General features: G+C 43.4%; 2 protein-coding genes across 2 annotated transcripts in view; both read right to left on the reverse strand.

Annotated features, from left to right (window-relative positions):
• Positions 1 to 7,576: 7,576 nt before the first annotated feature.
• On the reverse strand, positions 7,577 to 7,999 carry LOC311054713 (uncharacterized protein; the record flags this gene model as incomplete). Its single annotated transcript, XM_084070716.1, has 1 exon — positions 7,577 to 7,999. A coding segment is annotated over one exon (423 nt), but the record flags the coding sequence as incomplete, so codon positions are not given.
• Positions 8,000 to 8,499: 500 nt separating this feature from the next.
• LOC311055857 (SRC kinase signaling inhibitor 1-like) overlaps positions 8,500 to 16,326 on the reverse strand; it is a 55,717-nt gene continuing 47,890 nt past the window's right edge. Inside the window, exons 17-18 of the mRNA XM_084072126.1 lie at positions 15,232 to 15,339; positions 8,500 to 8,552 (exon numbers count right to left, since the gene is read on the reverse strand). Coding sequence (XP_083928252.1) covers positions 8,550 to 8,552; positions 15,232 to 15,339 — 111 coding nt within the window. The 3' untranslated portion in view covers positions 8,500 to 8,549. The remainder of the gene's footprint in view (positions 8,553 to 15,231; positions 15,340 to 16,326) is intronic.

Consider the following 16,326-nt stretch of genomic DNA (forward strand, 5'->3'; position numbering starts at 1 on the left):
GTCAGGGTGCTGATATTGTGCATGTTGGCCCACTGGAAACACTCTGACTCACCAGTGGGTCTACAGTTGGGGTCCAGGGACCCTCATGGGCTTCCAAATGGCCCCTTACAGGTGTGTAACTCTGAGAGTGTAGAAATGGACATTTGGAAAAGGGGCGGGACCTATATGGGAAGTTGCGTCATGATCCAAGGAGTCCAGGGAAAAAATACTTTTTATCCTATGAGACCTACGTATGTTCAAGAGTTATAGGCCAAAAAGTGAATCGGCCTGTTTTTTTTAATGAATATTGATATGGTTAATTGTATGGATACTTTTCAAAATAAAGTTTGGTACCCAAGGCTAGAATCCATCAGTAGGTCCTAAAGAAGCCTCATAAAAAAATTGGCGCTTTTATCCGCTTCGTTTCGATTATCTTGTTAAGCTCTCCCACTATTACTGTGGACATGCATGCTTGAGATTTTTAGCCGCATGCGCTAGCGAGCGGCTCTGTATACAGCACCAGTCTCAGTCCGCCACCCGAGTGAAAAGTCTCGACACCTGAGTCAAAAGTGTCAACACCTAAGTCTCATTGGCTGTCCTGGCTGTCCATCACACTTCCCCCCGTTTAAGCTCCCGTTTTAAGCCAATGGGGAGACGAAAATGTAATGGACACGTTAGTCAACGAATTAGACGAGACGAAAATGTTAGGGCGGGACGAATGGAGAAGAGATCCAATCAGAACTACTCTTTTTGAGGGACTAGTTGGGAAGGGAATGGGGATCCAATCAGAACGATCCTCATTGTTAGTTAGGTTGAACCACCCAGAAGCACACTATATTAGGGGCCAGCATGGACGAACAGAAACCACAACAAGGCAACGCACGGAGTTACACAGCAGAGAGAGAGAGAAAGGGAGACAGCTTCAGCCAGGATGGTTAGCCTAAATGCTAGCATGCTTCATTAGACCTAGTTTGGCTATTAAGTTATTATTTGCCCATGTTCACACTGACTTCAATCTTAGCTATTGTTGGGAAGACCCGTGTGGTGTCACAAAATGTTGCCACTACTTATATACAAAACATTAGAGCGTTAATTTGCAACGCTAATGTTGCCAGGTTTGGCGAGAGAAACAAGCAATCCAAAAAACAAGTAATCAGGTCTATGAAAAGATTGGGGCCAAAAAAGCCTGCAACATGCGGCTTTATTATGACTTTGGTCATACTTGTTTCTTTGAAATCATTTGTAGTTTGGGAGATATTCAACTTTAAGCGCCCCATGCATTGTCGATGCGGCAATGGACATTTAAAGGGAGACGAGTACAGGCTACTAATCCTACATACTTACTGCTAGTAACCCCATTCATACTTTAAAATGTTCATCTTACTGTGGACATGTTTGCCTGAAAAGGAATCTTTGAAATGTTTAATAGTTTTAGAATTGTACTCCTTTAAAAGTTCAGAGATTTAGAATGGAGGCGGATGGAAGGTTAGGGTTAGGGTTAAGGGACCTCAAAAAAACTTTCACCTAGAAACTCCATTCACAGTTAAAAAATTATTCCACCTTACTGTGGACATGCATGCTTGAGATTTTTTCTTGGAAATCATTTGTAGTTTGGGAGATATTGAACTTTAAGCGCCCAAAGCATTGTCAATGGCAATGGACATTTAAACTGGGGGAAAAGTACAAACTTTGGCAGGCTACCAGTCCTACAGTGAACAACACACAAGTGAACATATGTAAGAAGCACTGTGGTGTAGTGGTTTAGATAAAGGGCTTGCAACCAATTAATAATTAGTAAAACCTTAACTAGGAAGAGTTCTTTCAGTCATATCCCCCCACCTTTAGCTATCAGGAAACAGGGGTCCTCCGTGTACATTGATGGCATGGGACTTGATGTCAAAGAGCCAATTCAGGAGAGAAAGACAACACTCCATCAAACACATTCCAAGCAGGTGACATAGAGCAGCATCCAGACTCCACCACTGTACAAGAGAGCTGCACTTTATTAGACACACAATCACAGCAAATTATGTACAAAAGAAGGCAGGTTCAACCGCCAGTTTTCTCACAGGGAAAAAGAAAACACACACATCTCACATAATATCATGGCATCCACACTGATAAATTAGTATCTCCAGTATTGGTAGGCTTTTAAATTTATATATCATTATATTATAGATCTATTTTCTGTATTATTCTGTTCATATATCACACTACTCTACAAATGGGAGAATCACTCTGTAAAGAGTACACCATTACTGGTGGGTTTTCTGGTTGGGGTGCAGTCAAGCATTCTGAATCATTCTAGACTCTCATCACTCCAAGCCCCTTTCTTCATTATCATTGTCGTCATCATCATCATCATCATCATCATCATCATCATCACATCACAGATCACAGTAAGACTGAACATGCCTGTGTCACAGATACCAAAATTAAATTTAATTCTCTACAGTTGTAAACCATTGACATCTCTTTTCTCTCTCTCTTTCTCTCATTTTTTGAGAAAACATGTAACTTTTTTTTCAACTGCACCGTGCGATTGCTTGAAACTATACATGCATTGTTTTTGTATATATCTTTGTACCCATCATATTTTATTAATAAAACATTTCATTTTGGACATAACAATTTGTTGAACTCGCTAGGAATGACTTTGTCTATTTACATGGATTCGTTTTGTATTCTTTTTGATGCCAAGATTTTTGAACATCCACACATTCATGTAAAAATCTCATATACATACTACAGAATGCAGGTTTATTTTATATGTATATATAAAAAAAGGAAAATGGCAAAAGAAGATAAAGAAGCTATAAGTCCTTATCATTCCCTTATTGATCCACATATTCTGTGGTTTTGCTTAATGACTTATGTACGGTGCTTAGGTACAATCAAAATCCACTCTGTGCAACAATGGAATAGAATAACCAACAACGATGTATTTCCATTTATACAACAATAGATAACCTCTATTCACTATGCTATGAAAGCGTCACCACTGTCCTGTCTCACAAGCAGCCATAACACCAAGGAGGAGAATTAAAGCCAATATGATCAACATCAGAGCAGCTTGGCTCAATATGAAACAGGTGGGCTTTCACACCATTCACAGTAGTTACCTCAATTATCTGTATTTCTGACTTTCTCCAAGATTACTGATATCAGCTGAATCACATAATATACAGTATAATGTGGCGTATAATCAAAATAAGACGGTAGAACAAAAGAACATCAACAGCAATTAAAAACAGATGTGCCAAAGCACATGTCTAGGTCCAGTCTGCTACACTTCTTAAAGTAACTTTTCAGACAGGGCTGCAGAAGTGCAGACAGTCTTCTGGACAAGCATTTCCAGGGACGAGCTCTTCATGAGATGGCCACCAATAGAATAGAGTTAAGACAAAATCAACTTGACAGAGTGCAAATAAATCCCTAGAAAAAGAAATCAACTCAAACATAAATATTACAAACCTAGCTGTCATTTATACAAATGATCATTTCAAATGAATGTTAAAAAAACTATGCTGCTTATGAATAAATAATCTGTTGATGTGAAATGCAATACTTCCTCTTAAAGAATTAAAAAAAGGACGAATCTGTACAAAACGGTCACTAATATATAAAGCTGTAGAGATGATGACATTTTACATTATATAATTCAATCTAGGCCTATATATATATCTCACACTTTTCTTCACAATTATATTAATATACACAAACATCTCACTGCAGTTATATTTATAAATGTATATATTCTGTATCATTTCAATTCAAGTTTGCATGAAGAGTTTTTCTGATTGCCAAGGGCATTCACTGTGAGCATCTTCAACAAGCCCTCTAATACTTGATTTATACTTTGTTGCGTGGCATCGCACACTGAAAATAGCTCACAATGCGTCACAGTGTGACGCGTTGTGAGCTTTGCAGCTCTGCTATTTTCAGTGTGTGATAGTGGCATGCAACTAAAAATAAATAAGTATAAATCAGACATAAGCCTTCAGCCATGTTAAAAGTCACAGTCCAATAACACTAGTCTTGAAAGTCATTCCAGAGAGCACTGGCATTTTCATCTTTCCACATTTCTCAGGGTAAGCAGTGTAGAATGAATATTTCCTGCCCGATGCTCGCCAGACACCAATAAAGCTAATTTAACGCCGGAGTAACAGATTTGAATGTGGAACAACACGTGTAAGTGAATTTCTTTCATTAGGCTCCGCTCACTATGAAACCCAGGGCTTGAACACAGCATAGTAACAGAGCATCCAGCGAGGCTTCATTTACCGTGCTGGGAGCTTTTCATATTGTTAGAACACACAGAGGGTGCTTAGAATGCCATTGCTACAACCTGACACCCTGTGTCTCACACTGTGTCTCCTTGTTTCTGCACCCAAGACAACCTTTTTCAGTCTCTTCTTTGGGCAAAAGTATTATTCGGTGAAAGCCAGTTGTTGAAAAACAACAACTCCTCCATATATCAGCAAATGAATTGCAGGAACCAAGTCTTAGAGGCACTCAAGAGAAACCATGGTTACAGGTCCTTGCAGACAAAGACGCAGAGTTATTTCAGAGGCTAAATGCACTGCCACAATGAAACTGCAGGACTGGCAATTATATATTGCACATATTTTTCATAACAGAGGCCTGTCAAACTTTGTCCTGGCCTAACCTCACTTGAGAAGTTTCTGATTCACACACACCAACCTCAAATGACACAAAGACAAATGACGGGGGGAAGCAAATAAATGTCTGTGTCACAGTCTGACAAAGACTTCCTCTCATCTCTCTGGGCCTTTTATATCACAAGCAATCTCAGTGGATGCAAGTCAAAGTTTGTCTTATTAAAGTGGCCTTCAAACGTACATCCGCCAACTAATCTCTTCTCCTCAAGCTTTCTGCTCTTGACACGCTCTTTTACAAGAGCTATTGTTTTAATCTCAATGCCAAAAAGGGTAGATTTTGCACGCTTGCCTGGCAGATGACTGAAAGATTCACTTAATCTGTGACTGCCCAGTCAACCCCACCACCCCTACAGAGGCATGCTTAGGGATCCTTCCCACAGGACAAAGAAGAAAAAAAAGGTTTCCTGATGCAGGATTTAGTCTTACAGTATGAACTATTAGCATGCCTTTGATGCAAGTGTACTTAAGATAACCTACAGTATGCACTTAAGACATTGTCATAAAAGCACCACCAGCCAAACATTCATAAACCCTCCATTTTATAACATGCAGACTCTAAACCTTTACTATCCCTGAAATGGATAAAGCAAGTGTAATATTAGGCATCTATTTTAAATACATTGGGAATTTACAGTGTTCTGAACTTATCTTTGGGGCATTTGTGGCGGAGGGACATGGAATCCTTTGTGCTCTTTGTAGTTGTGCAGATTAAACATCCTTTTCAAGGAAACGGTTCCGCTTCATCTTTTTACTCTTCTAGCAACATAGATAGCAACATAGCACCAATCAGAATTATCTTCTAAAATATGTCACTGGCCAAGTAAGCAAGGCATCTGCCTCAAAAACACATCTTTTGAAAAGGTACTTTGACGCAGAACTGTGCTTCTAGCGGGTAGACTGTTAAGTTCCCATTCTCTTACTACAGGAACTGAATGAAAGCCTTAAATGTGCTATCAGCTGCGAGACTTGTTTATCCTTCAAAACTAACCTAACACCACAATGCAGCATGTAATTATTTCACTGAAGCGAAAGTTGTAGTGCTGTTGTCACGATAATTCGAAGAAGAGTAGCGTTCTACAAGAAAGCCTGGAAAATGCTGAACTATTGTGGAGGCTGTTTCCAAACTGCCTTCCTTTTAAACCAGGCAGCATTCAAAGAGCTAAAGCTTCCATTTTCGCAAACTGAAGTAGACTGAAGAAGTAGAATATCATTTAGTCAATTGGATCTTGCTCTGCCAGAAATTGGCAGAACAAACAATAATAGTGTTCTGGTCCACATGGCAAAATATACCACTGTACTCAATATCAGTGGTGGTGCTACAGATATGCCATGAAAACCCCTCAAAATAATTCAATATCATGGACCGAATTTTAGGGACTGTGCTTTTTCAGCTTGAGAGTGTGTTTCATGTAGTACCACTGTGCATGCTTCTCTCTGTGTGTGTGTGTGTGTGTGTGTGTGTGTGTGTGTGTGTGTGTGTGTGTGTGTGTGTGTGTGTGTGTGTGTGTGTGTGTGTGTGTGTGTGTGTGTGTGTGTGTGTGTGTATTTGGGAAGGGTTCTGATCTGTGATGGAATATGCGGGCCACTGGTATACTGCTACTGTTGTTACATCCTGATTGTCATGTTCACTCACATTAACTACACGTGTACAACAATTCTACATTCCTTTATGAACCCCTAATTTACAGTGTTTAAGTAACTTGTCTGTGTAACGCAACCTCCTGGTCCCTTCAACGTATTTTAAATAGAGATGTGCTATTATAATACCACTCCCTATAATGTGCTTTTATGAATACTATTTTAAATTGAAAATCCAATACTCAAAGATTCTTTTGGACGTGCGCAGACCAGAGCATTTCTGAAAACTGGTCCTAATTTTTTACCCAACCATATAATTTTGTAGGGATACATGATCAACAGGGAAGCATGGAGATAAAGCAATTAGATCAATAAGAAGCCTTGACTCATTTAACCACAGACTATCAAGACATTGGAATGTACAGTTGCAACAACGTGATGGTCAGGGGTCAGGGGAATGGGGACATTCATGTAAACTCTTTACACACATGTACAAACAGGGAAAAAGTATAGCACCAATTCAGAGTTCTACATAGATGAAGCAAGATAAGCTTGATATGCCCTTTTTGAACATGAAATAACTTGAGAACCACATCCACTACCTTTGATCTAACAATACTTTTGACTTTTTCAATAATCATTTTCTTTTTCTGAGCAACCTCGCACTCGGCCAGGTGATGCATATAAAGAGTGAGAGTGTTATTATTCTGAACACCACACGACTACTGTACTCACTTGTTGATTATTGCAACTCTATTCTCTATGATATACAGTAAGTCACAGTCTAGATAGTACATCTACTCAACTAACAATCCACCGAGTGAGGTCTTGGCAAAAAATAAAAACGATGTGGTGGATGGGGGAGCGCGCTAGACACCGGTGCAGTCACAATGTTCGTCCAATGAGACCACGTCAGACTTCAGAGCAGCATCCAGTCGGTGGGAGAGGAGGTGTTTGTGTGCCCTCTGTATAGGGAACTGGTGCTCTGTACATCCTGCTGGGGGTGCACAGTAAAATCCTCAGTGTTCATAGAGTTCAATGAACACTGAGGACTTTACTGTGTGCGGGAAGAGTTTGAAGGGGGGACCAGATCCCAAGAAATAAAAGTCCAAGGAGGAGGCCACCGCGCCTCCATTAGCTCTAATGTGAATGTTCTGCTTAATGGAGTGAGACCAAAAGCAGGATGGTGGTGAACGAAAATGTGAGGAGCAATGTCGGACTACCCCCCCTCCCCCCTCCCACATTCTACTTTTGGCACGTGGCTGTGTTTGTGCTGCGTTGTCCCTCTTAAGAGCCACCCTCCTGCTCACTGTGCATCGCTGGGGGTGACGTTCCGGTTAAAGCGGCTTGCTGCTGGCGTCCTTGTAGCAGTTGAGGGCGGGGATCTCGAGGCGACGGCCGGCGGGCTTCAGACCCAGGGAGGAGATTGTGAGGGAGCTGAGAGGGCCGGGGGAGGAGGGAGACAGGGGCGGGGTGGAAGAGGAGGAAGACGACGTGGCGACGGCGTTGACGTTCGAAGCCGGGCAGGAGGAGCGTCCGTTGGGCAGAGGCAGGGAGGAGCCCTGCTGCTCACGGTGCAGGCGGTGGTGTCGGAAGGTGGAGGAGAGGAGCAGAGCCTCGGCGCTCAGGCTGGAGGCCGACAGGCTGGCCAGCAGGGCCTTGGCCTGACTGGAGGAGGCCGTCAGGGAGGACAGCGCCCCGTCCTGGGGATACTTCCTCAGGCCAGGGGCGAACACCGCCGCAGGCAGGTGACCCGGGAGACTGCCAGCCTTGACGACGGAGGGGAGCGGCTCAATGCCGACACCGGTGCTGTTGGTCGCCAAGGCCTTCGGGTAGCGTTCCAGGACAGATGAGGGATGGGGGGTGGGGAGGGGGGCAGTTTTCAGGGAATGAAGGGAAAATTATAAGAGACAGTACAGCCTTATAGTAGGTAGTGTTTCCCCTGCAACACCTTCACATTCAGTCAGAGCAAATGTACACACACACACACACACACACACACACACACACACACACACACACACACACACACACACACACACACACACACACACACACACACACACACACACACACACACACACACACACACACACACACACACACACACACACACACACACGTGTGCGCACACACACACGGTTTGCAGTGTGAGTAAATTGGAGATGTGGGGTTCGAGCACAAGACCCTCAGGAGGGACAGGAGGGCGGACTGATTAAGCGGAAGGGCAGACAGATGTGTGCAGCTCTGAAGTCAGGTGGGGCTGAGTGTGAGGAGAAAGGTCGAAGAGGTCAGGCACGGACAGGTCGCTCACTGCCGGAGGGTCACGGACGGACAGGCGGGCCAGGAGACGCAGGGTGGCACAGGTTCACACGGGTGACAGGGTGGGTGAGGTGGCACCGCAGGAACAGGTGTTAGGAGAAACAAGGGTGCAGGAGTGAGAGGTGGGGGTGAGGGAGGGTGGGAGGAAGGAAGGGAGGGGTGGAATGGGAACAAGAGACAAACACAGGAGACCGTTATTTCAGGTTAGTATCAGCATGTGTGATGCTAGCCACAGCCAGAATGTTCACATGATGACAGAAACCAATGTGCACATCTTCTATACACAGTAAATACCTCAATGCTAACTCAACTCTGGGAGTGTACAAATACTTTGTACACTTCCAGAGTGTACGAATGGATAAATGAACACTGAGGATTTTACAGCGTAATGTGGCACGGTGACAGAAGTGACAATGTACATTACGCTCTTTGTGTGTGCGCTTTATTTTGACAATTATTTTTAATGATGGCCAGTCATTAAAAACAATATTGCAAAATATTCCATTGAACAGAGGTCGCTCCGCATGATGCCAGAGTGAGCCAGCAGAGGGCACTGTTCTAGCCATGTGAAACATCTGGATCACATGGAAATGAGGTGTGTTTGTCTCTCTGCCACTTAAGAGACAAGGTGAGGGCAGAGAACCAGTAAAGTACACGGGCGGGAGGTTCCAGAGTGATGACAGGGAGGAACAGTGTAGCTCCAGAATCAACAGCTGATTACATCTGTATGTCCAGACATCTGTGACACTGCTGACAAGATGTGCTTCCATGCTTCTAGAACCAAAGTCTCTCTGAACACACCAAAACTATACGTCCATTAAAACTATGCAACATACATCGAACTAATGAGTTATGAAAGTTGTCATTCACAGCTTTAACCTGGCGTCCCTATTTGGGGCATGCTTCATGTTTTATTCATATTATTATTATTATTAATAATAATATGAATATAGTCCACACTCCTTTGTGGTATGTGTCACTGTATATTTGCATACCAGTGAAATGAGGTATCTGCATTTAACCCATCCTAAGTAACAGGAGAAGTGGGTGCTACGGGGGCAGTGACTCGGAGAGCAATCAGGGGTTAAGAGTCTTGCTCAGGGACACACATCGACACATAGCTGGCCTGGCCTGGAATTGAACCTGGGACAACCGGGGCCTCTGGCACCCCAGGCAGGCTCTCTAACGAAATCGGCTATGGCTGCCCCCTCACATGTTCACAAAATGTCAAGGCTTAAAAAAAGAAAAGAAAATATCATATTTACAATCAATGAATACGGCTTCAGTGGATAAAAGAAGAAATAGGAGAAAAGTTTAGCCTGTTTGTACTCTATTTTCATTTATAGTGTGCATTTATGCGGGGATAAGAGAGTTAAGCTCTGTCTGCATGGTAGGAGAACAGGTGCATGCTGATCTGGTGCTGCTGGGAGGTTTTAACCTCCTCTGTTGAGGTTCCAGTGCTTGTGCTGCCAGCCGTCCCCAGAGAGACCCGGCTGTTCCTTCTGCTTGAGGAAGCCCTCTCAAGCCTGGCTGACACATTTATTCTGGCGTGCTACTGCAGGAAAAGCGGTCTCTCTCTTCATCTCATGGACTCAGAACTGCTAGGCTAAGACACAGCCTCCTGGGACAGTCTTCAGAACCCCCACATCCACCCCCAGCTCACGTCCAGCACCTTTAACTAGCTTGCATTACAGCCAGAAGTAATACACGGCCACATGGGAAATGGAAATAAGAGTTTTGCGGCATGAAAGAGATTCACATTGTCACGCCCTTCTTGATCTGTGCCAAAGCCAATGGAAAAATAATTGTGGCTTTGAACTGTCTGTTCTTATCCAGCACATTGATTTGAAGGATCCTCATGCCTGGAATCTTATAGCGTCACTGGGTAAAACCTAGCTAGCAGATAGCGCAGAGCTGAGAGCATTGCAGAGCATCATCTCAGAAAGTTCAACACAGAGACTGATAGCCGTATATAACTGCCATCATATGGCCTCAACAGCATTGTGCAAACACTAGTAAAGTCAACATTTGATCAGTGTAGACAAAAGTAGGAGAGTGATCTTATTGCAAATTACAATGTTACTTAGAAAGCGTGCGAGAGTTTATGGGTCATCTTTGGGAAAATAACTAGAGAAAAGACAACTTTACCTTCAGCTGTGACCCCAGTGGAGAGTTCACCCACGGTAAGCATGTCTGATTTTCAGAACAATTATGTTAGTCAGAGGTGGAGGCAGCAAATATGGTTAGAGGGATTGGGTTATGGGCATCACAGAGGATTACCTCAAGTAGGAGGTTATAACAGGTTTTAGAGGACCACATGGGAAATTACGTATTTCATTATACTTTGTGTTATCCTCGGTATGATTTACAGTATAGTCTAAACAAAGGGATTCTACCGTTGCGCCTCAGCCTTAAACGGCCAGTCCGGTGCGTCACAGGGGTGGGGACAACAGATGCAGAAGAGATCAACGCTGGAGCAACACAGACATTTTAAGCCTTTTATCTATTTAGGTGCAAGTATACATAGACTGACGTTTCGGTCTATGTCTTTCGACTCTGAGGAAGGTCGATGCTCCAGCGTTGATCTCTTCTGCTTACAGTATAGTGTGTATACTTATACAGTATGTACATTTTTACCAAATAAACTCAATCAATCAACAACATGGGTTAGGGCAGGGTTACAACATGAGGAAACTGCCAGTTCTAATGGGAGATCCTGGGAACATACGCTTTCCTGGATGCCAGCTTAGCAAATGACACTAGCTTAATGACTACAGTATTAGAGCTTACATGTTTTCAGTCTTCTAGCTAGTCGAGGGAGGCATCAGATACATTTTTAAAGTGGTTATACATGTATCAATGTATCAACGAAGGGCTAAAAAGATGCATCAGTGTAGTCGAGAGAACAAAAGAAAAAGTCCTCAAAGGCTGTATGCAAATGAGCCAAGCACCTTTTGATGAGACCAGATGTACATAATCAGTGTACATTTGAGAGCAGTATGGCCTGTGCTCATTAGTAAGCAGTCATTCTACAAACAAGATAGCGCAGAGTATGCACTCCTCACTGACCTAAAAGATTTTCGCTTATTTTTATGTTTTGTTGTTGTTGTTGTTGTTGTTTTGCATAATTTTCACCTCTAAAGTAGTCATCAACTTTAGCTATGACAGACATATTGGCGGACATAAGAGATTCGACAATCCCTTAAACTAATATGTTTTCCACTGGGACCCCCTGCTCCCTGCAACAGAGGACCCACACACCACAGTGGCACTACCATGAATGCATTGGAGGCGTTGCCGGAGACAAGGGAGTAGAGCCAGGGTTCTGGTGAGGCTGAGGCAGCGTGCCACCTGCCCCCCATTTCCCAGCATTCTGCTAGCCCGAGTAAAATCCCTGGACAAGCTGTGCAAGTTGAGAGCAAGGAATCTTGTTTCCAGCGGGAGACAAGGGATTGTAAAATAATCTGCCTTGGTTGTCAGAAGATACACCAAAACACGGCATCATACCCTCTGATTTCTCTGTGTTATTTTTGTCCGGACCAGGTCAAGATAACTCTCTGGGAAAGGCAAGGGAGGAGGTGTATGTTTTATGGTCAACAATGTTTGGTGTGATCCTAGGAACGTTCATACCCTCAAGTCTTTCTGTTCCCCGGACCTGGAATATCTCACAGTCCTGTGTCGGTCATGTACAAGCCATGGACCTGGCACTCAGGTAAACGTATGGGACAATCAGACACATGAAAATATGAACCTAGAGGCCATTTTCATCATGGTTGGGGACTTAAGCCAAACATCTCTGAGTAAAGTATTACCAAAATTATTTCAACACATCAATGTAAACACACTACTTGACCACTGCTACTCGTACTCTCACTTCAGCAATTTAAATCCCTCCTCCGAATATTGTTCGGCAAATCGGATCACTCCTCCATCCTGAAGCTGAATCAAGCAGCGCCCACCGTGAGGATGATCCACTGCTGGTCTGCCTAGTCGGACGCTGTATTACAGGACAGTTTTGATCACATGCACTGGGAGTTGTTCTGTGATGCGCCTAATGCCAACACTGATAAGTACAAGCATAGGTTTCATCCGGAAATTAATAGAGGATGTTATCCCCACATAAACAGTCCAGGTGTATCCAAACCTGACACCATCAACAGCACCCCATGAGCTGCCCTTGTCGCATTTTCCTTCGGGGACATAGCAAGGTGGGAACTGATCTCTGTACAGTGATCACAGCAGACAATTATGTTTTAGGTATAATGAGATTTCCCCAGAGAGACCAATGGAGAAAGCTACAACCAGCTTGGTGCATTAACACCAGCTAACTAACTTATACCCAGTTGAAGAATTGGTCCTCCTTAGCTTTCACATGCCTATACTTAAGGCTGACAAGTTGACACTTGCAGAGAGACCCCCCTAGCGATCCTACTATACTAAACTACTCAGTTATTGGATAGAAAACAAATCCACAATGTCTACCACACAGGAAATTTGATTGACAATTGTGATTCTCCATTGTCTATGAATATTTCATATACTGTAGCTCTAAAATCCGTTTTCCTATGTGCCATGCAATTGTGGCGTGGCGCTGTCCAATCTGGCCTTGTGCCTGACGCCAAGAGACAATTAGCTTTGAATGACTTCTGTCCCTTGGCGGGGATTGCATTCACACACACACGCTTCTTTTTAGAGAAATTGTTTGCAACATTATTTGTGGACAAAGCCAACATGCTGTGTTTGAGTGTTGTCCTGAAATAATGGGATTAATTTCCCTTTCATACAGGCCATCATGTCCCGCAGTGTGCAGAGTGGTTCGAGAGACAGAAACAGAGAGTGAGGGAAGTGTGGGGGAGGCAGAAAGAGAAAGAGAGGAAAGGGGGGGGGGGAGAGAGAGAGAGAGAGAGAGAGAGAGAGAGAGAGAGAGAGAGAGACGGGGAGAGCTGAAGAACTGTCCACTTCAAACTGAATAATCTGTGATAGCAAATGACTCAACTGGCCACTTATTAGATGGTACTAAGTTTCCTCCTGAGCTTCTCCCACTCCATGGTGACTTAAGCCTCATTACACTTCCTCCTTCTAACCTTTCTCCACCTCCCCCTCACTCGCCTCTCTGCAATCCCCCGGAACCAAATTTCTCTGTGAATTTGCCGTCAAATTCCGCAGCGTGTAGAGGAGGTTTAGATTCACTTCAGTGCTCTTGCGTTTTTAGAATTACAATGACATTAAGCTTTTTTCTTTTTTTATTGACACAACCCCTGTCATTGCAGGGGTGGGGGTTCTCTGTTGACACGCTTCAACAGTTCAATTTCCTAGACTGCCATGGGCCATCCAGCATCCCCCAAGCTATCCCCAGACTCTACAATGTGGCAGTACTACCATCCACCATGTCTCTTCTACTACAAAAGTAACATTATGCAGTTTAGAAAAGCAATCATACAGTGCAAAATCCTGACTGTTAATTTAACTTAGAGACAGTATAAAAAATGGAATGCATCTTTACACTCTCAGAGTTAAATTAACAACTTAATATTAACATGCCTCTCAGACAATACAAGGTATCTCTCTCTATAGCAGTGGTTCTCAACATGAACCCCTGTGGTCCTTGAGGGGGTTCCAGGGGGTCCCAGAGTGTGTACAAATGGAACCAAATGGACTTATGGATCCATTTGTACACTCTCACAGTTACATTAACACAGGATTTTACAGTGTGGATTGGGGTCCCAGAGATCAACATTTTGTCAAATGGCCGTTCGTGGCCTAATGCATATGAAACTGGGGGTCCCTGGAATATAAAAGGTCGAGAATCACTGCACAATAGGATAGTGTATACTGTACAGTGTACATTATCTGGAAAAGGGATTCAGCTGTTTGCACTTCTCCTGAGCAGTGTTCTCAAACCTTTTCATGTCAAGGACCCCCAAAATTATATGTATTTGGCCGCGGACCCCCATCTGAAATATTTTGTTCCAGGGACACCCAGAAGCAAAGATTTGAGTTACCAAAAAAAATAAAAAAATAAATAAATAAATATATATATATATATATATATATATATATATATATATATATATACATATATAGACCCCCCAAGGACTCCTGGGGGTCCCCGGACCCCACTTTGAGAACCAATGTCCTACAGTATACAATGTATGATAGTGCAACAACATGGTGCCATACTGCTCTCCTACACTATACAATGCACAGTGTCATGGTGTAATGCTGCTCTGAACAGGAGGATGCTCTCATTAGTGCGTGGCAGGAAGGCTTGATTCATACTTAGTTGTACGAGGGTGTTGCACACCTGAAATAGCCCATCTAAAAGCTCATAGCGTGTCGCAATCCGATGCGTTGTGAGCTTGTAGATCGGCTATTTTTAGTGTACACCACAACGCCCAACCAAGTACTGTATATACAGTACATGTATATCAGGCAGAAGGTGCTGATGGTGCGGGAAGGAGGGTGGATGGGGTTAAGTAGGGTGCTGTTGGGGCTGACAAGTGGTACTGTTGGGCCCAGGTTACTGACATGTACAGGGATTGAAAGTGATGATAAAAGGTACATATTTGTTCATTTAACTCTGAGGGTGTACGAATTGACACACATTTGGGTCCACCTTTAAACCCTCAGAGTTGAATCAACACGGTTGTTTTGATATTGTTGATGATACCTGCTGTTGGCCCTCCCTTTTCCCACTCTTGGTCTTGTCTGTGCTGTTCTGCTGCAAGTGCTTCAGTCTGGAGGCAGCCGAAGAGGAGTGCTGGACCCTGTTCCCTCCCTGGAGAGAGGAGGAGGCGGAGAGACAGGGGGAGAGAGAGTGCAAGAGGCAGATAGACAGAAAAACAGGAGGGAGAGGTATGAGAAAGAGAGAACAAACAACAAAAAAAGACCAAATGTGAGTTTGATGGATTCTATTAGCAAGTCTGTTGCCCGAGGCCTCTAGGGGCTTTGAGATCAGGGCTAACAGCAAGAAATAACTGCAGTCACTTTTCAATCATTTATCCTTATACCGACGCAGCAGGACTAGAGGCGCAATAGCAAACAGGAAAACACGGCAACGCAAAAATGAAAGTGACGTTGCATAGCGTAGCTACACACCAGAGGCAATATGATGCACTGTGCTTTAATGCTCTTTCCTGTTATCTGCCTCAGTTGGCAGTCTCTAATACACACAAGCACAAACAAATCCTCACGCAGCTCCAACCTACAGTTGCATCCTCTGCATAAAGAAACCTTAGCTTAGAGAAGAGAACTGGTTGGGAAAGCATGCTGCAGTAGCCTCACACAACCAGTGTTTACATTGCTGCATTAATACAATGCAAAACTGGGCCTTCCACCCCTGATGTAAAGAAAGATATTAAAATGAAAGTTAATCGAAAATGTAACCTGACTTTACAGTATGGTATATCATAGCATTTGGCCACACATTTAGTCTGTAAGCTATTCAAAGACACCCCGAAGATAGAAAGTGGGATTGTTTGGAATTGCAATGGACTAATAAAAAAAACTGTACAGTTGGGGTGATGAAATAATGTGTGAAGACTCTGTAATCCTCTGTCATGCCAGTGGGAATGGTCCAGAGCAGGAAAATGCTCCATGACAATGTGAGAGCCGTGCCCTGACTGTGAGGCTGCACACAAAGCGGCACACATTGGGAGGGTTGTTTTGTTCTCTCGTCCACATTTTTTTTCACTGTAACCTCTCAAGAGCACTTAAGTGAAATACTTGCTTTTACATCACATAAGAATTCAACTAATTAGCACTA

Source organism: Gymnoscopelus microlampas (genome assembly GCF_963454915.1).
Source record: "Gymnoscopelus microlampas genome assembly, chromosome: 11".
In the NCBI taxonomy this organism is placed as follows: Eukaryota; Metazoa; Chordata; class Actinopteri; order Myctophiformes; family Myctophidae; genus Gymnoscopelus; species Gymnoscopelus microlampas.